Consider the following 22,263-nt stretch of genomic DNA (forward strand, 5'->3'; position numbering starts at 1 on the left):
TTTTGTTGTTTTTTTTTTTTAATCATCTATGTAGCTATAAAAACTTCCCACGACTCGATTTCAAGCTCTTTGACAGGCCACAGGAGCTCAAGCTCTCCTTCAGGAGACACCCAGCTGGAAGCAGCGTTTCAAATAGTCCAGCACTCATGGCAAAGAGGACAAAACAGGTCAGATGAGTCTTACTGTAATCACTGTGTGAACACTGAAAGATATGAAGTTTTTTTGGTAAAATTGCCACTACCTATTTATACTATAAGTTAATGTTGTGTAGAGGTTAGGTCTTTGTAACTATTGAGAATCAACACTTGCAAAAGAAAGAAACAGAAGGCAACAAATAAACAAACTAGCATCTGAGATTACAGTTTACTGTCAAACCTGTTTTTAAGCTTTAGACTGTAATATAAAAGAAAAGGAAATTAAAATTAATGCTTGAATGGAGAAGAAGAAAAAAGAGGATTAATTCTGATGCTAGTTTTTGCTTGCAGAGCACCTTAATAAGAGAGTGGCAAGAAGGGATTTTCAGTTGAATGTTTGTCCATTATTATTAAATGCTTACTTTTAAGAAGCCAGTATCTGAGTTAGTAATGGCTTCTAGATTCAGGATGTTATATCTTTTGTCTGCTTCTTTGTTTTGTTTCACCCTTACAGGAGATAAAAACAGCCCATAAATTAGCCAAGAAGTATTATGTAAGCCCCCCCCAGTGGGCTAAGTGTCTCTTCAGTCATAGTTACAGCCTATGGTTTATTTGTCTGCCAGCCTACATCAGAGTTGCACATCCCAAAGTCAAAGCACTGCAGCAGGCATATGATGTTCTAATTAAAATGAGGAAAACTGATGTGGAACCACTCGATGAGGCAAGTGTGAATAAAAAAACGTTACCATAAACATGGAATAGAAGACAAGGTGCAAATATAGTGTATTTCACCACTGCCACCAGGTTAAGCATACTTGCAGTTTGACCTGTTTCAAACCCACCTTGGAATGATCTCAAAGAAGTCTGCTTAACTAGGGCAACTAGAAATTCGTTTCCTTTTTCATCACCAGCATAGCGTCAGATGGGTCAAGTACTCCAACTTAGTGTTGCTAGTCTTCTCCCAGATTTCTTCAAGAAGGAAGTTCTTGAATATCCCTATTTTTTAAATGCACTTTGAATTAATGCTTTGCAGCCTTATTGAACTGAAGGGATAATGGGTTTTGTGTGCAGCATACCATTCTTTCAGTAGTATCCACAGGCATACAGCAGCAAGTTATCCTGCTTTTTGCATGGGTGTTTCCTTCCCTGTTTTATTTTGCAAACAGACTTGCCGAGTGGAAAAAAATTCAGCATTCTCAACAATGTGACTGCTGATGTTATTTCAGCTCGTTTGATTTCCTGTTTAATTTTTGCTCCCTCTTCTGGCTGTTAAGTGTTATGTACTGAGTAGCTGCTCTTACATGACTTTGCCTTTTACATGTGTAAAAGTTGGAAATCAGGGAAGAGCTTAAGCTGTTTCAATATCCTTGTCATCAGCCCATTTATGCATTTCTGTATCTTGTCAGGTCTGCTACAGGGTTGTAATGCAGCTATGTGGACTGTGGGGTCAGCCTGTTCAGGCTGTGAGAGTCCTCTTTGAAATGAAAAACGCTGGAATACAGCCAAATGCCATCACCTATGGTTATTACAATAAGGTAAGAGAAGTCTTGACGAGGGATACTGGACTAATGTCTCTCTTGCTGTTGTTACTCCCCTTGTCCTGTAGCATGTTTTGAAGATTGTTTCTTACAGCTCTTCACTTGGATTTGCTGGTTCTCTTGGGAGAGCAATCATTTTGGACATGCTTATGGTTCACTGGATCTACACTGTATGAGTTTACACTGTTAAGTTTACATTCCTGTGCTGTTTGGCTAAGCAAAAACTCTGTTGAAATATATGTTTATAGTGTTTCCATTTCCAAGTTTTGGAACCTGTCTAGTGCTTCCACGTCAAAACCATCTGTTCCTAGTTGTATCCTTAAAGGTAGCAGGATCCAAGATAGAAGGCTGGAATTAGGCTCGTTGAAGTAGCCTCCCCCTCTTTTCCCTGCTTCCAGGTTCCTGTAATATGCTGATGAAACTTCTTAGTAAAGTAAACTATGTAAAGTAATAGGAAAAGAGGTGCTAGTACGGTCTTTTTGTTGCCACCAAAGTATATAAATAAGAACAAAACCCACCTTGTTTGCTTAAAGAAATCTTGATCCATTGTTTGTTGCTATTCAGCTATTGTATCCAGAGTTGTGGGATAAAAGGGAACAGCTCAAAAGGGAACAGCTCATAAAAACTCAAATATTTGTCCCTCTTCACATGGTTGACAGGAAATGGCTTTTTTGAGTATGGAGAGAAAAGCTTCTCACTGTACTGTGTTTCTTAGTGTAACTTTCTTACTGTTTTTGTTATTGTATTGTCTCTTTCTGTAGGCAGTTTTAGAGTCTCCTTGGCCTAGCAGTAACCGCAGTGGCATATTCCTGTGGACAAAGGTACGAAATGTAGTTCGTGGCACAGCACAATTTAGGCAGTGCTTGAAGAAATCAACGCAGAGCCCACTAGTACCTGTGATATCAGGTAATAAGTTAGTTGAAATGTATTTATTTTTGCTGAACAAGAGCATGACATGCTTTCTGAGGGATTGCAGCTAACATTGTGGCTTTTACAAGTGGAAAATTTTTCTTTAAGTGTATAAAAATTGATAATTGCCAACTTCATGCTTGAAACAGTCTTAGAATGTCTTTTGTACACCGGAGAATTAATTGTCTGAATTCTTTTGCTAGAATTTCATATTCTTATTTTATATGTGCAAGCAAAAGTGTTTACTGTTGTCTGAAGAGGTTAGATTTATTTAAAAACCTGAAAAGTTAAATCCTCTCTTACTAACCAGCTCTTGTTCATGTCTTTAGCTCTGCGGAGTACCACGGGTGGAAGTGATGGGGACATGGTGAGCCATGGTAGCGTGGATAGTTCTAATGATGTTAACAGTGGGGAGCACACTCTCTTCGTCAGTGACTTAGTCAGGCTTGATTCCATTGATAATCACTCTAGCACAGGTACTAGATTCTGCTGGGTTTCACTACTAACAGTCCCACAAAAGGCTAAATTTTCTAGTTTCCTGCTGATTTCCCCTCCACAACCACCACCTTCCCCTCTTGAGGCTATAGAGAATGAAGCATGGAGTTAAACTATGTAAAGAAAAAGAAATACGCTGTTGTTGAATATTACTCCTTTACTGCAGATCATGCTTCTTCTTTAGTTTAGAGTGAACTGTAGCAGAAGTACTGTTATGTTAAAATAAATGTCTTGCTGTGGTCTCATGAACCTTGCTTTTTGTGCCAATATGCAGAAAAGGTATGAAGCCTCTGACATGAGTCTGTTCAATTTTTGCATATTGTCATTTATTAATAGAAATGATAGTCTGGGTGAGTAAAACCTTTCTCTGCATTAAAGGAAAGGAGTGAAAGTTGCTGAGGTGATTAGAAGCTAACACTTTAAAAACGTTGCTCCTTGATGGTAATCCAGAAAGGCCTAATTAGCATTCCTAGAATTAGTATGTTATGTTTGGTTATAGTACACTATGCTTTTAAAGGCCATATTCAAGCTTCCTAATAATAGTTGCTAAACTTGGAAATAAATATAGAAATTATCAGAACCTTGTCATACAGTCTTTGAGACACCCTGGGAATGGAAAGACAGGTGATAAACTGGAGAAAGCTCTGTCTTAAGCATGGTGTGCACTCTTCCAGACAAAATGGAGTCAAAAGAGTGCACAGGAAGTTAATCACTTGAGGTGGCAAGATGAAATTCATGGTTCTTCATATCTCCTTTAGTACTGATTACATCCTACCTGGGCACAGTCTCAACTAAACTTCCCTTCTGTGTGTACTTCAAAACTTAATGTACAAATGGTTCTTGCACATTCTTCGTGTTTTTAATATCTTGAGCCTTTCTGTAAAGAGAACTTTTAATCTGATTCCTGTGCTTCATCTGATATGCCTGCCTAGATTACTGAATTTCCCTTCTCTCTGCTCTTTGTTGCTCTGCTTTTTGCTCTTTGCTGTCTCTTGGGTGCTGCATTTGTCCTTGGCTATCACGGTGTGGGGTGCAGACTTATATGGTGTGAAGCCTTGGATGCACGTGTGCATTATTTCTACCCTTGAATGTTACTTCTGCAGGTAATTCACCCATTTATTGATAGGGCGTTTTCACTTCTGTGCAAAGCAGGGATACTAACATTATTGAAATGATAGGGAGAAAATAAGGACCAAAGAATGTCAGAACTTACTTTTCTATATAAAAGTTTTTTAATATAGTAGCCAAATGTAATAATTGATGGCTGCTCAAACTTTTAAATTTAATTATTTTTTACATGTTCGTGCTTTCTTGGTAAAATAAATGGCGGTAATATGTATTGTAGATAAATTATGTCTGTCACTTAAGTTTTATGGAGCTTCCTAATACCTTTCACACTCAGTAACTTACACTTTGATCTTTTAAAATACTGTCATGTATTCTAATAGGTACTCTAAGGCATGTAAATAATCCTGTTTAACATGTTGCTGTGGGATATGTCCCATATAGTATTTTCGTATTTTTGCATATACAGCAGCACTTCAGATAAAAATAAGAAAGAAAAGAGTGTCTTTCTGGATTGTTTCCTATGGCAGACTTTTTGGACTACTGTAAACTTTTTTTTAAGAATGAGTTACAGCTGTCAAGTTTAACTGGTATCATGGAGGAACAGAATTTTTTAAAATGTTTAGATTTTTACATTTTATTTTATACTTTGCACTATAGCACAAAGATGTAGCACAGTTTATGGTACAGTTCTTTTCAGGGATGTATTCATTGTTAGAAGCTTGCTCAATTACTGTTGTGCTTGTCTAAATTTCTTTTGTAGATGCATTTGAGAGTTTAGCTTGCCCAGCAATGAAATATTTCATGCTAATGAGAAGGGAAAGGGATGTAATGAGATACAGTGTGTTAAAAGTAGTTAGTCACTATAGTGTTCCTGGGGGAATAACTTGTATTTAGTATAATAATTAGAAAAGTAAATTTGGATTGTATAGCCTATTTATCTCTGCTGTCACCATCACCAAGTAGATCTGTGCACAGATTACGCATTTTGGTGATCTTACTATGAACCTTTCTGGCAAAACAAAATGTGAAACAAATGAATTTAAGTTCTTTTATTTTCTTATTGAAAAACAAATTTAGCAAAGAAAAACAAATCTGAGGCATGTTTTTGTATTCCTTCAAACAGGTGGTCAGTCAGACCAGGGCTACAGACCCAAGGATGAACTTTTAAGAGATGATGGGTATAGTCTTCATGCAACTGAAACACAAATAGAGAAAGATATTTCTTCTAAAGCTGAAGACCTAATAGGAGGTTAAGTATGCATGTTTACATTGATGAAGGCTTTTTGTAATAAATCTTCATGCATTAGACTACCACAAATACTTAATATATTGAATTCATAATGTTGCCAAGGTCAAAATAGGACTGTATGAAATCTGGTGGACTACTACTATGCCCTAGATAATAGCAGTGGAGTACATATAGGTAGAAATAGCCTTTTATTAGACTAATTTAATATAGATGGAAAAATTGGACAAGTGCTGGGGCACACAGTATTTTGTATTCCATTCCTCTCATTTGTGTATTTGAAAACTTGACCATTTTTTCAGCTGTACCAGTTGGCCTAATAAAAGGCACTACTTTTTCCTACAAACTCTTTCCAGCTGTAGAAAATATGGTCATCTCCTGTCTGCTATCCAGATTTTGTCCTTAGTTTTTCTGTATTTTCTCTTTCTCATTACTGAATCTGTTTCATATCTGTGTTACTAGATCCTTAATTTGAGTTATGGCTTCTAAAGCTGTCATTAGACAAATAGCCCTTCATGAAAATCTGAGAACTGTTGTTCCTGATCTACTTTGGTTAGTTGAAAAAATAGCAAGGGAATAAATTGGCATATGCTCTAACCTTCTGAACAGCAAAGCACTCTCTGAGTAATACTGTCTACTGTCATCTCTCTGGGTATTATTTCCAGGAAATGCTCAGTACCTAGTAGGACTGATCCTTTAGGTTGTAACTACATAAGGGAACAGTGTTTGAGTTTGTATTTTCCATAACAGTGCAAATGAAATTATTTAGTTAAATTAACTAAAGTTCCTATTCTCTTTCTTATAGAGGTTTGTACTGAGAAATCTGATGAAAAGCAACAGCTGAATATAGAAACTCATAGTCCAACAGACCCACCTGCTTGGGGTAACAGTATTGTGAAAGTTCCATCTGGCATTTTTGATAGCAGTGGAAGGAAAAGCAGTGGTGGTGAGTCACTGGGTGAAACAGAGCTTGCTAAATTCCTTATCTTGTTGTGCTATAGTGTTTTGCAATCTTTTCATGCTATGAAAAGAAACAAAATTTCTATTCGAGGTGCAGGTATCTTGCACAACATTTGCTTTCCACCATTATCCTTTGCAGGTGACTTTAGAAGGAACCTGTGGATTCTAAGGTTGAAAATCACTGTTGAGTAGATTGAAATCAAGGTTTTCCCTGTCCCGCACTGAGAGTGTTTCAGTAATGTACTAGAAAACCAAGAGAATTAGGGTCTGTACTCTTGATTTTGTCACCTAAACCTCTCTGACTTTGGACGAGTCTCTTTATTACTGTGGCTTACATTGCCAATGTATAACCTGGAAACAATGCATATTGTCTTTGTGCCATACAAAATTTATTTACATATCTGGATCTTTATGACGAAGAAGACTTATGGATATATAAAAGCCAAATCTTGGGCTCGCTTTTTTTCTGCCTCTGTGCCTGTCCTTGACTAAGGCAATGTAGTCCAGCTTCAGTGTAGCTTGATAGCGAAGAATTGAGTTTTGGGCAAGAAGTTGCCCATAGCCTTTCTGGCAATTATGAGAGCTGATGACTAGTCAAGAAGCAGCATCAATGTGAGACTCAAACATCCTCCAGCAATGGATATGGTACATTGGGTCCTCTGTTGGGATCCCAGTACAGTAGAATTCTCATACTTATGGAGGTTTTTGCCTAGCTAACACAGCCTTCTAGGCAATAAATATTCCCAATTCCCCTGAGGAATATTTATAAGATTAGTTTGTCTCCCACATGCTAAATTTAATTAGCTTTTTCTACATGTGGCTGTGCCATAAACGAAGTAGTGCTTCTGTGTTGTGCAGACACACATGATAGGCTTTTTTTTTTTTTTTTTTTTTCAGAACCAGAATGAACTATGGAGTTTGATATACAGATCTGTGAATATAGCTCTGGAAAAAAAAATAGAGCAATCTTTACTTATAATTGTACTTCCCTTTAGTTCTTGGATGTAGTACCTACTCTCTGCAGGGTGTTGGCACAGGGAAAGGAGGTAGAAGCCATAAAAGGCTTTGACTTCAAGGAGTCAAAGAGTAGATGACTTTTGATCTGCAGGATGGCTTTGCAGCCAGTAAAATAACTTGTTAATACTAGTGTAACTTCTTAATGGATAACTTGAGATTGTGGTGCTCCCAGTCTTCTCACTGGTGAGGAGAGAAGGAGATTTCACATGATTTCAGGAAATAAACATTTTTGGTGGCTACGGATACCATATTAATGCCTTTTCTCTTTTAGAAACTGGTTCTAGCCCACTGTTCATAACTCAGGATTCAGCTGAAGATGTAGTCTTTGGTGATGTTTCTCCTAAGAAAACAAGTGAAAAAGGACAGAAGAGGCAGAAACTGTTTTCAGAGAGAAGCTGCAGTTTCAGCAGTGAAAGCAGAGCAGGAATGCTGCTGAAAAAAGGCAGCTTGGAATTGCATTCTAAAGAAATAGCAATAATGATGGGAGCAGATGCCAAGATCCTAACAGCAGCTTTATCTGGGGCCAAAACTTCGCCCTGTCATATGAATAAATCCCACAGCTTTGAAAGTATCGTTGACCAGCAGGTTTCTGGCATAAGTGGCACTTGGAGTTGTGTCACTGAGAGTAACTGGGAATTGGAGCACAGGTCTTCACCAGTGCTGGAAGAACCTGGGGAAGGACAGGAGCATCTTGAGAATGGAAGAGATGAACACATGACCACAATGGAAGACCTTGAACAGTCAGCTGAGTCCAAAAACCAGAAACCAGAATCCAAAGATGTGACTACTAAAAGGAATAGCTTTTATGGAGTGGTTAAGCCTATTGAAAGGGAAGATGTTGAAGTAGGCTTGGACCCTTTATCTTTGCTGGCTACTGACAGCACACAACCAAGGCATCGAGAACCTGAGGAAAAGTTGGTGTCACCAGTTGCAGCACGTAATTTGGCAGATGAAATAGAGAGCTATATGAATCTGAAGAACCCATTGGGTAGTAAGTTTCCCAGCATGGAACTGCACAAGCCAGATAGGGAAGCAGAAGCCTCTGGTACACTTGGTCACTCCCAAGAAAGGAGGTCAAGCCTGCCTTTGGATTCCATCCTGCCATCCCCCGAGTCTTATGAAAATCGGAGAAGTCCTTCTGTCTCCAGATCCAAAACATTCACTGGACGACCAAAGCAACAAACCCATCCACGAGTTCAAAAGGAGCGGTCTTCATCTTTGACAGGACTGGGTCGTTCTTCTCCACATGGCTCATTAGGATCTGTCGTAACAACTTTATCCAATCTGAAGTTAGACAATATACTGTCTGGACCAAAAATGGATGTTTTGAAGTCAGGCATGAAGCAGGCTGCCAATGTGGCCAGTAAGATGTGGGGAGTTGTAACTTCAGCATATAGTTACCCAGGTGATGAGGCAAGTGTTTTTCCATATGAAAAAAAATTTGGGGAGACAAAGTTAGAGGGGGAAATTCTATGTCTGGAAGATTGCTTCACAAGATGGTGGTTTTTATTAAGTATTGACTTTAATTAGCTAATAAAAATGGTATTTTATGTATGGTGGAGTTTTCCTCAGTAATTAAAAAAACACCTTTCAGACAAAAGCAAATTAAATGGTCTTGATGCAATAAACTTAAACTTTTTGACTTTTTGTTTGCAACATTTCCCCCCCATTTATTTCTTTATCTATTTATCTTTTTATTTATATTTAAAGAAACTGCACCAAGACACCCTAGTAAGAACAAAATTATGTCATCTTAAATGATATCATACTGCCTGTCTTAATCTAAAAAATTAAGAAAAGGTTGTGAAAACAAATCACAAACCTGAGAAGTCAGGTTGATGAGGATTAAAGTTGAAAGGAGTAAAGGACAGCCTGAGATCTAGTAAATTCACTCATTGGGAATTTGGAAACTAAATGTTATGGTTCTTGTGTGAGCACACTTGATTAACAGAGTCTTTTTCAGAGTAAAACATTTCGGACTATAATGACACGAATTAAAGGGGAGATGGAGGGATGAATATTATAACTTCCTCCTTTCCATATATGTCTTGTTATTGGGCCTCCAAACATAGTTTTCTCTCTTAGAAAGGCCTCTGCTTGATCCAGTTAACCCCTTAATCTGTTGTTTGACTTTAAGGTTCTTTTGTCTCCCCTCTTCAGGCTGTTAAGATAGCTTCTTGTTTCCTTTTTCAAATTCTCCCTCCTTTCCCCAGACTCCATAAAAGGTGGGAAAGGGGAAGATACCTCTCTGGCTTTATTTCTACGTGTAACAAATTTAACTGACATTACTAATAGGGTCCTTTCCATTAAATTAAAAAAAAAATAATAATTTCTTAGGTTGTTTTTTTTTTAACCAGATTTTGCCTGTGACAGTGAAAGATCACTGGTTTGCTTTCTTTCCTGAGTTTTTTTCCTGTGACCTAGGTTTTCCTGTGTGCCTTTCTATTATAGTGAACTATTCCATCTAATTTTGTTTAATGGCACGTCATAATCCCCTTAACGTGACTTATTTTAATTTCCTTCAAGGATCTTTTAATTATCTCCTCTTTAATTTCTGCAACTTCCCTTTTTTAATATCCTAATTATTATACTTTGTCGTATCCTGTGTCTTAGTGACTGTGTTATTGCTGCATCATTTCAACTGGTATGTTTCATTCCAGTTGTCAATTCTGAAAATATAACTTGAACTTGGACCTTTTTTCTGATAATTCCTTCATTTGTGTAATGTCTGCCAAATCACAATTTCTGCATAATTTTTTCTGTTTCTCCTGTAATGAATAAGTTTGTATCCCTGTGGCTTTGTTACTCGGTTTGATCCTCAGCTAAGTATTTTCACTGCTAAGGCCTTTCGCTTTTCCAGTATCCTTCTGGTTTGTCCAATATCTGCTCTTTTTGAGGTTGCGTAGATTTATCTTACATCTCAAATTTTTTACGTCAGGGTTTCGTCTTAATCTGAGACTTTAATTATTTATTTATTAGGATAAAGATGGAAGTCAGATAATGGATCTGGAAATAGGCAAAAATGCTAATATTCTTATTCTTCTATTAAAGGAAGAAAACAATCGACCAGACTTTAACTTCCCTGCTGGTTTTGAAGATAATATTTTAGGAGATAGTCTGTCATCAAAAACTGGAGTCCCAGGGCTGATTACAAATGAGCTTGCACAAAGCACTACTAGTCTTGGCAGTAGCAGTAGCAGTGGTGATGCAGGAAGACAGCATTACAGTGCAGGTGAGATTTTTTTTCTTTGTTTCCCCCTCATAACTTGTTTTTAATATAACAAACAGGAAAAACTATTATGGGTGAAATAATTCATAACAGTGGAAGCTGTGGTAATCTGAAATTATTTCAAGCTCTTAAGATAAGTACAAGCAAATTTGTACTTCCATTCTATACTCTTCACTTGCAGTAGCAAATAGCTAATGCTTCTCTCTTGTTGAATGTATAAAAAGTCGATACAAAATACAGGGATTTAACTGTAAAAATACTTCCTCTGTGTAAGTGATAGGAAGATTCCTAACTAGTTATAGCCAGGAACACCTGCTCATTCATGTAAAGTCATAATACACTGAAAGTTCTTGAAATATTAATACAGAAAAGCAGAGCAGTGTTCAAGAACTGCAAATAGCTGCATAACTAACAGAGGGAGATCTTGGGGGGTGGGGGGGGCGGTGTCACAAACCAAAAGCAAACAAGTAAACAAAACAAAGCCCACAAAAAAACCAAAGCAACACACACAAAAAATGCATCAGGTTTACTGTGGAATAGGAGATATTGGATGCATAGTTGATTTGAAGTTGTGAAGGTAAATAATTGATGAATATATGCTTATTGCTAAATTGTCTGTCCCTGCCCCCCCCTGTTCTAAAACTGGATGAAGTAAACCTAATAATATTCAGTTCAGATTTTATTCAATTAGATTTGATTGTTATTTTGAGAAAAAGATGTGTTGCTGAACCAGCTGGGGGTTTGGTTTGGCTCTCTTTGCAGTACTTTAACGATGCAAGTATCGTAAAGCCATCTGCATCAAGAGAAGAACAACTATCTTGTGAACTGAACATAAGCTGGCCCAGTCTAGCAAAATCTTCTAGTTCTAGTTAGTTAGGAGGGTTATAAGAACTAACTATAGAAAGTGGCAGCCATCAACAGGATTTGTAAAATTTGTTCACAAACATAAACTTTAGTTGAAGAAGCAGAGGAGCCTTCTTTACGATGACGGGACTCTGGTAGTGATTTTTGGAATAGGAAAGTTTGACTGGGCGTTTGACTGGGCTTGTCAGAGGAAGTAATGCTGGTAGTTTTGTTTCCTAAAACTGATTCCAACCATTTCTTTCTGGTAAATATATTCCAACTCCTTTTCCCCTTTTCCTGGGCAAAGCTTATAACCCTAAAGCCCAGCCTTACCAAAGAAAGATTATTTGTTTTACTGCAATGTTAGCCAGGGAAAACTTAAGCACAGTAGTAGCATATTTGGTATCATGTGTCTTGCCTGGTACTATCCTTCTGTTTGCTCTTTATATATGTCTGTATCATTCAAGAAATCTTGAACAACTTTTTAGAGTATATATATTGAGCAATCTTACTGTTCTTTGCCATTCTTTATTCTTTCTTTGTATTTTCAGATTTTATTCACTGATGCTTTTTTTTCTTTTACCAGTCTGTGATATATTGTGTTAGACAAAAATAACTTTGAAATGTTAATCACAAAAATTGTATTTATCTGTATTGTAATTATCATATTAGTGAAGTTAGAGCTACACATATCTTTGAAGATCTTCTGGTACAATTTTCTGCCTTGGTTGAACAGAAATTGTTTTCTTTGGGATTGGATTAATTTTTCTTTCCTTGAATACAAGACCCAAATAACTCCTTCTGTACAGGTGAAGTTTCATTCCCAAGAAGTATGAAAGTTCTGGATTCTGAGAAGTCAGAGCACAGCTCTTCACATAATACTAGTTTATCCAGCATTTTCCAGAACTATGCAATGGAGGTAAGATTAATAAACTCATAGATGAAAGATATAATTATTCAATATTACTATATGCATTAATTACCTGTTTAGTTGGATTGTGGTTGGATTTTTCAAAACAATTTTTTTCCATGTCTCTACTGCAAAGATGCTTGACACTTTTAGTCCAGGGTGTAACAGTAGCTTTAAAAAAGAAAAATGTGTTACATTTCTTTTATGTGTATCTCATATAGAGAGAAAAGAGACAACTGAGGGAAGGGTCAAAACTTGAAGTAAGACAGAAATTAGAGAGGAAACAAGATTATTTTTTTTTTCCTTGCAAGCTTTTTTCCCCCCCCCCCTTTATGAAAATTATGTGTTGTTACTGAATAATTGTGGTGGGTTGACCACAGCCAGCAGCTAAGCCCTCACCCAGGCACTGGCTTACATCCACCTCGTCAGGATCGGGGAGAGCATTGGAATGGCAGAAGCAAGAAAAAAAGCTTGAAGGTCGAGATAAATACAATTTAATAAGTGAATTGGGGGGAAAAAAAACACTGGAGGGAGGACAACAAAAAACAAGTGGTGCAAAGGCAATCAGTCAGCACCATGACACCCCAAGCAACAGCTACCTTGGAAAAACTTCTCCCCACACACCCAGTTTTATTGCTGAGCGTGATGTTAGCTGAAGTTTTATTGCTGACCGTGATGATGACCAAAGAAGTCTCTCTTTGGTCAGCTGAGGTCAGCTGTCCTGGCTGTGTCCCCTCCCAGCCTCTTGTCCACCCTCAGCCTCCTCGCTGGGTTGGGGACAGAATGAGAAAGAAAAGGCCATGATCATGTGTAAGGCACTGTGGAGCAATAGCTAAAACATTGATGTGTTATCAACACGGAGTTGGTCACCAGTCTAAAACACATCACCATAAAGACTGCTATGAAGAAAATTAACTCTATCCTAGCCAAACCCAGCACAATAATGATTTAGTATGCTTCTCTGTGTCAGTTATTGCTTGTAGATGCTTTCAGACTTCAGATACATAGGCAATGGTCACTGCATTTGCCTTGGTCACTTCTCTTTCAGCTGTAGTGTTGTTTTGCTAGGTCTCGTAATTTTCTTTTATGTTTGATCTTCTGGAGACCTAGGCTTGTCAAACTTCTGCACTGCATTGTATAAGGGGCATAGCATAGTAAAAGAAAAATGTTGCCTTTGGGCAAATATCTAAAATATATTAGATCTAAAATATATTATATGCTGTGCTGATCTAAAATACATCATATGCTGTGTTTGGTGGTGTTTTTTTTGTTTTGTTTCCTGTGACAGTGAAACAATGAAGTAAAAGGAAGCCTGAAAAATAAGGATTATAGACCATTCTTCAGCTAGTACAGGATTATTTTTTACCATTGTTTCTACAGTTCTCAATCTAGTTTAGTGATGAGCCTTCTATTAGGTAAAAACCAACTTTCTGTTTTTTTCCACTTGTATTGGGTTTATGTGGCAATGTTTTGGTAGTGGGGAGGCTACAGGGGTGCCTTCTGTGAGAAGATGCCAGAAGCTTCCCCCATGTCAGATGGAGCCAATGCCATCTGGCTCCAAGATGGACCCACTGCTGGCCAAAGCTGAGCCATTCGGTGATGGTGGTAGTGCCTCTGTGATAACGTCCTTAAGAAGAGGGAAGGAACTGCTGCGCAACAGCAGCTGGGGGAGAGGAGTGAGAATATGTGAGAGAAACAGCCCTGCAGACAGCAAGGTCAGTGAAGAAGGAGGGGAGGAGGTGCTCCAGGTACCGGAGCAATGATTCCGCTGCCACCCCTGGTGAAGACCATGGTGAAGAAGATTGTCCCCTTGCAGCCCACAGAGGTCCACAGTAGAGCAGATATCCACCTGCAGGCTGTGGAGGACCCCACACCAGAGCAGGTGGATGCTCCTGAAGGAAGCTGTGACCCTGTGGAGAGGAGCCCATGCTGGAGCAGGTTTTGTGGCAGGACTTGTGATCCTAGGGCGCGACCCACACTGGAGCAGTCTGTTCCTGAAGGACTGCACCCCGTGGAAACGGGTGCATTTGGGACGGAGTCCAGAATGGAGCCCCCATAATCCAGGGGGAAATGGTTAGTGACCTGCTACACCACTTAGACATCCACAAGTCTATGGGGCCTGATGAGATCCACCCGAGAGTACTGAAGGAATTGGCAGAAGTGCTCACCAAGCCCCTTTTCATCATTTACCAGCAGTCCTGGCTAACCGGGCAGGTCCCAGTTGGCTGGAGATTAGCAAATGTAACACCCATCTACAAGAAGGGCTGGAAGGAGGACCCGGGGAACTACATGCCTGTCAGCCTGACCTCAGTACCAGGAAAGCTGATGGAGCAGATCATCCTGAGTGCCATCACACGGCACGTAGAGGATAACCAAGGGATCAAGCCCAGACAGCATGGGTTTAGGAAAGGCAGGTCCTGCTTGGTCAACCTGATCTCCTTCTATAACAAGGTGACCTGCCTAACGGATGAGGGGAAGGCTGTGGATGTTGTCTATCTAGACTTCAGTAAAGCCTTTGACACGGTTTCCCACAGCATTCTCCTGGAGAAACTGGCTGCTCATGGCTTGAGCAGATGTACTCTTCGCTGGGTAAAGAACTGGCTGGATGGCCGGGCCCAAAGAGTGGTGGTGAATGGAGTTAAATCCAGTTGGCGGCCAGTCACAAGTGGTGTCCCCCAGGGCTCTGTGTTGGGGCCAGTTCTGTTTAATATCTCTATCAATGATGTGGATGAAGGGATTGAGTGCACCCTCAGTCAGTTTGCAGACGACACCAAGTTGTGCGGGAGTGTTGATGTGCTTGAGGGGAGGAAGGCTCTGCAGAGGGACCTGGACAGGCTGGATCGATGGGCTGAGGCCAACTGTGTGAGGTTCAACAAGGCCAAGTGCAAGGTCCTGCACTTGGGTCACAACAACCCCATGCAACACTACAGGCTTGGGGAAGAGTGGCTGGAAAGCTGCCTGGCAGAAAAGGACCTGGGGGTGTTGGTTGACAGCCGGCTGAATATGAGCCAGCAGTGTGCCCAGGTGTCCAAGAAAGCCAATGGCATCCTGGCTTGTATCAGGAATAGCGTGGCCAGCAGGACTAGGGAAGTGATCGTGCCCCTGTACTTGGCACTGGTGAGGCCGCACCTTGAATACTGTGTTCAGTTTTGTGCCCCTCACTACAAGAGAGACATTGAGGGGCTGGAGTGTGTCCAGAGAAGGGCAACGAAGCTGGTGAAGGGTCTAGAGCACAAGTCTGATGAGGAGCGGCTGAGGGAGCTGGGGTTGTTTAGCCTGGAGAAATGGAGGCTGAGGGGAGACCTTATTGCTCTCTACAACTGCCTGAAAGGAGGTGGTAGTGAGGTGAGGGTCGGTCTCTTCTCCCAGGTAACAAGTGACAGGACGAGAGAATATGGCCTTAAGTTGTGCCAGGGGAGGTTTAGACTGGATATTAGGAAATTTGACTTCACTGAAAGGGTTATCAAGCATTGGAACAGGCTGCCCAGGGAAGTGGTTGAGTCGCCATCCCTGGAGGTATTTAAAAGACGTTTGGATGAGGTGCTTGGGGACATGGTGTAGTGGTGGTCTTGGTAGTGTTAGGTTTATGGTTGGACTTGGATGATCTTAAAGGTCTTTTCCAACCTATACGATTCTGTGAAAGGACACATGGAAAGCACCCATGCAGGAACAGTCCGTGAAGAACTGCAGCCCATGGGAAGGACCCACATTCGAGAAGTTAATGGAAGACTGTCTCCCATGGCTGGGAACCCACAGTGAAGCAGGGGAAGAGAATGAGGAGGAAGGAGTGGCAGAGCCAATGTGTGATGAACTGACCCCAACCCCCATTCCTTGTCCCCCTGCACTGCTCGGGAGAAGTCAGGAGTGAAGTTGAGCCTGGGAAGAAGGGAGGGGTAGGGGGAAGGTGTTTTAAGATTTGGTTTTTATTTCTCATTACCCTACTCTGACTTTTGAATGGTAATAAATTAAACTAATTTCCCCTAGTCGAGTCTGTTTCGCCCGTGATGGTAATTGCTGAGTGAACCCTGTCTTTATCTTGACCCACGAGCCTTTTGTTGTACTTTTCTCCCCCTGTCCAGCTGAGGAGGGGGGAGTGATAGAGTGGCTTGGTGATGGGCATCTGGCATCCAGCCAGGGTCAACCCACCACACCACTATAAAGGTTTCTTTTGTGTTTGGTTGGTTTGGGTTTTGTTTTGGTTTTGTGGTTTTTTTTTTCTTTTTTGGGAAAGTAGACATGCATTTACTTATACAATTCAAAACAATTCATATATGCTGAAGGCTTCATAGGAGTGAGCAATTTCAAATGCTAAATTAGTAGCATTTCAGGGTAGTGCTTCTTCCAGGTCTCAAAATGCCTAACAAAAATAAACTATTAGCATTTTCATTTCGTAGGTAAAAGTTATGTGGACAAGATAACTCTTGAGTGTGGTGAGTAAGTAGTGATGAACTCATGCCTTCCATCTTGCATTCTGATTCCTGTTAAACTCCTGTGGATACTAAGCCTGTAAAGCCAATTATAAAAGAACCCTGAAACAAGACTGATAATATTAATTCTTTGCTGTTCTAGGTATTGATGTCAAGTTGTTCTCAGTGTAGAGCTTGTGGTGCTTTGGTTTATGATGAAGAAATTATGGCTGGATGGACAGCAGATGATTCAAACTTGAACACTACCTGTCCTTTCTGTAAAAGTACCTTCCTACCTTTACTTAATGTTGAATTTAAAGACCTACGTGGTTCTGCAAGGTTAGTGGGTTTTATAGATACTCTCTTTCCGCCTTTGCACTTGTACATAGTTATATTTTTTCACAAAAGGATCTTAGTTATGTCTCCCAGTATTTTTGTCTAGCTGTTCACAAGAATGTCACTGCCTGTTCGACGGTCATGGTTGTACTGATGGAAATTATAAGTCCTGTAAACTATTGAAATTCATTGTAAAACAGCCAAAAAGCAAATAACTGGTTGCGTTTTTACCACCTTTTCTTTCCATGTTTTCTTTGTAAGCATAACTGTACAGAAGGCGTAAGTCTGTTTTTTGTTTTGTTTAGCTTTTAAAACAAAGCTAAGGGATCATGAACTTTTTAAAAGCATATGAAGCACTTTTTAAATCTGTCAGCAAAGAATTCTCCCAAATTAAATTTACTAACAGCTTTTAGTTACAGATGCTCCAGCTTATTGTTCTCCAGTAGTTCTCCAGTTTAACCTTCTCCACTTACTATTTTTACCTCTTAATTGCACTGTGAAGGCTGGAACTTATTTTAAGGTAATTTAAAATGGATTCTCACTGTAGTGGTTATTGCTGTGAAACAGAGCTTCCATTAGTGTTGTCTAATGCTGAAACTGAACATCTGTAGAGTGTGTACTTAAAAAACCTTAGCAAAGCAAGACACATTCCTGTTACCTTGTGCCTATAATGGTGTATGGTCTTCTAGTCTGTAATGTCACATTTACTGTAACCAACCACTTTTGGTGATGTGTCAGCTATTGATATATTGTTGCTGATTGGGAACCATGACAAACTAAGGTCACTTGTAATGTCTTAGGTCTAGTGTAGGATTTCTTATTTTGCAGATCAAATCCCTGCATGTGTTAATTTACTCTGCCTATATAAGTTACAGTGGAGAGAGTAGGATGAAGTTTGTGTCCTGTTGTCAAGCTTTTTAATGTTGTGTTTCCTTATTTTTGCTACTTTTTGAAAGTAAATGTAGCAAAGAATAACTTTTTAAATTACTTTCTGCTTACATCTTAACCTTTGTATTTCTCTCCCCTCCCACTCATGTTGTAACTTAGCTTTTTCCTGAAGCAAAGTACCTCAGGTGATAGTTTGCAGAGTGGTACCCTTCCATTAACCACAGAACCCCTGGAGCAGAAACTGTTGGCCAGTCCAGCTGTTGCTGACTTGATCAGTTTTTCAGATCACCCACAGTCCAGCCATGCCATAGCTGAAGAAAATAGCTCTGCAGCTGAGCAGAGGTAGGTAAAACAGCGTTGTTAGATCTTTCAGAAATGTATCAACACTTCCAGTATTTCTCCTCTACTTCTAAAGTGAAGGTTGGCATATGTACCAAATACGGTGGAGAAGTACAATGGTAACTTGACGATAGTCTGTTTCCTCTCATTCTTTATGCATGTTTTAAGCGTGCTTTTATCAATTTGAAGTAAGCTGGTTCCACTAAATGAGTGGGGTTTAGAGATACAGCTATAGAAATAAATCTTCAGGTTCATCTGCTATTGAGTAATAGGTAAAACTTCTACTTGGTATTGCTAGAACACACTCACCTTTTAAAGACACACAGAAATTTAAGCATTACTTTTCCTTTCCTTGTGTTTAGAATTTAACAAGAAGGATACTGCATTATGGGGAAAAGTAAGTCCATTTGCTGGAGCACTCTTTTTGAGAGAAAGCTCTCAGAGCACTCAACACTTGTAGTGAGCATGCATTTTATGACAACTGAAACTCAGAAAAACAGTACTGCTTTTGAAACAGTTTGAGGAAAGAAGCATTAAGGAGAAGGTGTCATGTTGGACGGGGGAAGAACTGAAATAGTGCTGCTATGAATTGTGACGTTTTTGCTGGGATTTGTGAAATCCAGCATTTTGTTGTAATACAGGGGGTTTTTTAATCGTTATTCAGTTTGGAATTTTTGAGTATCAGTGCCTGTGAGCTAATGAGCTAATGCCTGTGTCAGACTATTAAAATTTAAATTGATGTGATAGTAGTTAGTCTTAATACTCTAAAAATGAAAGGTGGTATTGCTTATGTTAATCTCTTAACTTTGATGTCATATTTTTAACTAAAGTCACATTTAGGAGTGAAGGTCACCTCTAAATTAATCTCTTCCCTCTCTTTGCAGATTATTTGGAAGCAGACACTTTCTGTTTCACTTGATGTTTTTTCTTCTGTATTACAGTTGAATTGGTTTTATCCATTGTTTCAGTTATAAGGGGCACAAAATGAATATTCCTAGATCTGCAAGCAGCTTGATTGTATGGGTTAAATTTGACAAGCCTGTAATAGAAGTTTGCTTAAATTATCTTGTTGGATGAGTTTGTCACTTACAATTTCGTTTTTTCAGTTATTTTGGCATGCAACTTACAAATCGTTTTCTATAATATTTTTGCTCTGCTTACGACACTTAGAGAAAGTAAACGTAAAGGGAAGAGGAAGTAAAAATGAGCATAGTCAGAACAAGATAATCTTTGCGTGTTGACAAAACTGTACATTGCTGTTTTTCTAAGCAAGGTAAAGCTGTACCAGAGCAATGGTACCCATACAGAACTGCAGTGCTTTCAGATTTGTGTCTGAGGTTATACCTAGCTGCTTTTCTAGAGGAATGGTTATACTGTTCTGAGAGGCATTTTGTTTTGTTTTCTCTAAACTGTGGAGCTAACTGGGCAGATATGATTCTTTATTAATAGACACACTTGGTTTGGGATACTTACGTGGCAGCCTTTCTCTGCTTCCTTCCTGTTGCCATAGGAATGCTGAATAGTTTCATATTAGCATATTCTCTTCTTAAATCCAAACAGTGGTGTGGCAGAAGAACAGAGTAAAGATCCCAGAACCATGAAGACATCTGCCAATAATCCACCAAAAAGGGGAGTGTCCTTGACTCGGAGCCACAGTGTTGGAGGTCCATTGCAAAACATTGATCTTTCCCAGAGACCATCTCATGGCATTTCAACAGTTAGCCTTCCAAATAGTTTGCAAGAAGTTGTGGTAAGTCTAGAAGCTGCACATTCAGTTGACAGCAAAATATTGAATGCAATGAGCTTACAGTGAATAATGTTCTACTAGCATTCTTGTCCATTTAGGGAATGGCCAACCATATTTTCATGTCCTTATGACAAAAAAAATCTTGGTTCAGTTAATCTAAAATTGCTTTTTCAGTACATTCTACAAACAGTGCTGCTTGATTTGAAATGTTCTCTCTAGCAGAATGAAGCTAGTCTTTGTCTTTCTAAAACTGGAAGTTTGTTTTAAAAATAACCCAAGTTCTACAGCAGACTAAACACAATAGTGCAAACAACGCACTGTTGCAAGAACGAAAGTTTGTTCCTTTTCCAGGCATTTACTTACACTCCTCCTCTATATTCTGTTAGACTTACCTGTTGAGTGGATGGGAGAAGATAAGAGGCAGTATTGAGACTATTTCATTATTCTTGCATGTGAAACAAAGTGTTTCTCCTCTCTCCTGGTGCTTTTTGTTGTCAATAAACTGTCTTAACATGTGAACTCATGATTCAGTTCCACAGCTGATCTTATCACTGACATTTTTCTCCAATCTCCATCACCACTGGCTTAGTAGTGGCTTAGATAGCTTGAAACTGCACAATCAGGAACAAGTTATAACAAATTAGCATTTTCTCTTTTTCAGATAATAGAATGAGCTTAGGTGATTATTCTTTAAAGTTAAGAAACACCTCAACAGTCAAAACTGCTGATGCTGTTAAAGTTATTGTGTGTTCAGTACTTCCAGAGGCTTCTTCCAGATATCAAAAGAGACTGTGCAATGGGGGATTTTCAGGGCAAGTAATCCTGAAGAGTATTTCTAGAAGAAAAATCTTTGATTTTGTAAAAACCCCAATTTTTCTTTTGTGTGTTGTTTTTTTTTTTTAGGATCCTTTAATAAAAAGACCTAACCCTCTCCCTGTATCTGTACCCTACTTGAGCCCTTTGGTACTGCGTAAGGAGCTTGAATCACTGTTGGAAAATGAGGGAGAGCAAGTAATTCATAGATCCAAATTCATCAATCAACACCCCATAATTTTCTGGAACCTAGTTTGGTATTTCCGACGGTTGGATCTACCTAGCAACTTACCTGGTCTCATTCTAACATCTGAACACTGTAATGATGGAGTGCAGGTAAGTGGCTTCCTCATATTAGAACTGCAGATATGAGAGTAAGCCAAATTTGAGAGTTTGGTTCAAAAAAAAAGGGTAAGTAATTTCTGAGTAGCTTGGATCTAGGTTCCTGTTTTTTATAATTACAAGTAGGTAGGTTTGTTTTCTGCAAGGAATCTTGAAGGAAGATGAATGAAAACAACATTCAAATTTTAGTCAAGCTGTTCTCTTTTAAAAAGCCAGAGAGTAAGATTCATTAAAGAGAAGGCTGATATACAGAAGGAAAAAGGATGTGTCTGTGGAGAACTCACAAATTGCAATACATCGTAATCCACATAGTGTGGGTTACATACTTCACTATATAAACCTTTTAAGTTATTGGTCAATACTTTTTGTTCTTTTCCACTGATAGTTTCTGCTATTCAAATGCCACTGAGTTTCATTACTATGAATAGAACAAAAGAATGCAGAGTGGATGCTATCTTTTAAGTATTTTGCTTTTCCCATTTTAAGGAGCAGATGCTTGTCTGAAACCTGTATGATTAGTGTATGTAAGTACCAAATTCAATAGGTATTTGTATATGGTGCACACGAAAAAGTAGTATTTTCCTATCTAATTGTATGCACTTTAATTTTAAAATTCTATCCCTCAATTTTAAAAAAAAACCCACCTAGAACCAACAACAATTTTCCAAGAAATGTAGTTGAAAACCAATACTAATGAAATCTAAAGCATACTGGAAAAATACAATGCATTAGCAGGGAAAACTACAAGATAGGACATAATATCTTGTAATCACTACTTTAAATTGACACACTAGTGCTAAATTTTTCTTGCCCACTAATTCTTATTGTATTAGTGATTCCAGAGGCACGTAATTTTATAAAATAATTATGGAACTATTGTTTTGAGTGCCATATATTTTTAATGGAAATAAATGGTTCATATTTGTATGCAAATACAAATTCTTTCTGTTTGTTGGGAAGACCAACACATAGACATGCATACCAAATCTTAATCAGGTCAGATACTACGGTATGGCATGATAAGTAGTACAAATCAAGTAACG

At 38.9% G+C, this 22,263-nt stretch overlaps 1 protein-coding gene across 8 annotated transcripts in view; it reads left to right on the forward strand.

Moving 5' to 3' along the window:
• The window catches only part of DENND4C (DENN domain containing 4C), an 89,731-nt gene that overhangs the window by 58,336 nt on the left and 9,132 nt on the right, over positions 1–22,263 (forward strand). For 7 of the 8 annotated variants that reach the window (XM_072858897.1, XM_072858900.1, XM_072858894.1 and 4 more), the window contains 14 exons: positions 35–167; positions 649–855; positions 1,541–1,669; positions 2,434–2,578; positions 2,911–3,057; positions 5,268–5,393; positions 6,196–6,336; positions 7,639–8,784; positions 10,423–10,599; positions 12,249–12,358; positions 16,919–17,094; positions 18,139–18,321; positions 19,879–20,068; positions 20,969–21,214. In XM_072858897.1, the coding sequence (XP_072714998.1) occupies positions 35–167; positions 649–855; positions 1,541–1,669; positions 2,434–2,578; positions 2,911–3,057; positions 5,268–5,393; positions 6,196–6,336; positions 7,639–8,784; positions 10,423–10,599; positions 12,249–12,358; positions 16,919–17,094; positions 18,139–18,321; positions 19,879–20,068; positions 20,969–21,214 (3,256 nt within the window). The remainder of the gene's footprint in view (positions 1–34; positions 168–648; positions 856–1,540; positions 1,670–2,433; positions 2,579–2,910; positions 3,058–5,267; positions 5,394–6,195; positions 6,337–7,638; positions 8,785–10,422; positions 10,600–12,248; positions 12,359–16,918; positions 17,095–18,138; positions 18,322–19,878; positions 20,069–20,968; positions 21,215–22,263) is intronic. The other variant, XM_072858899.1, reaches the window with a different exon arrangement.

This window comes from Ciconia boyciana, chromosome 4 (assembly GCF_034638445.1).
Source record: "Ciconia boyciana chromosome 4, ASM3463844v1, whole genome shotgun sequence".
Taxonomy (NCBI): Eukaryota; Metazoa; Chordata; class Aves; order Ciconiiformes; family Ciconiidae; genus Ciconia; species Ciconia boyciana.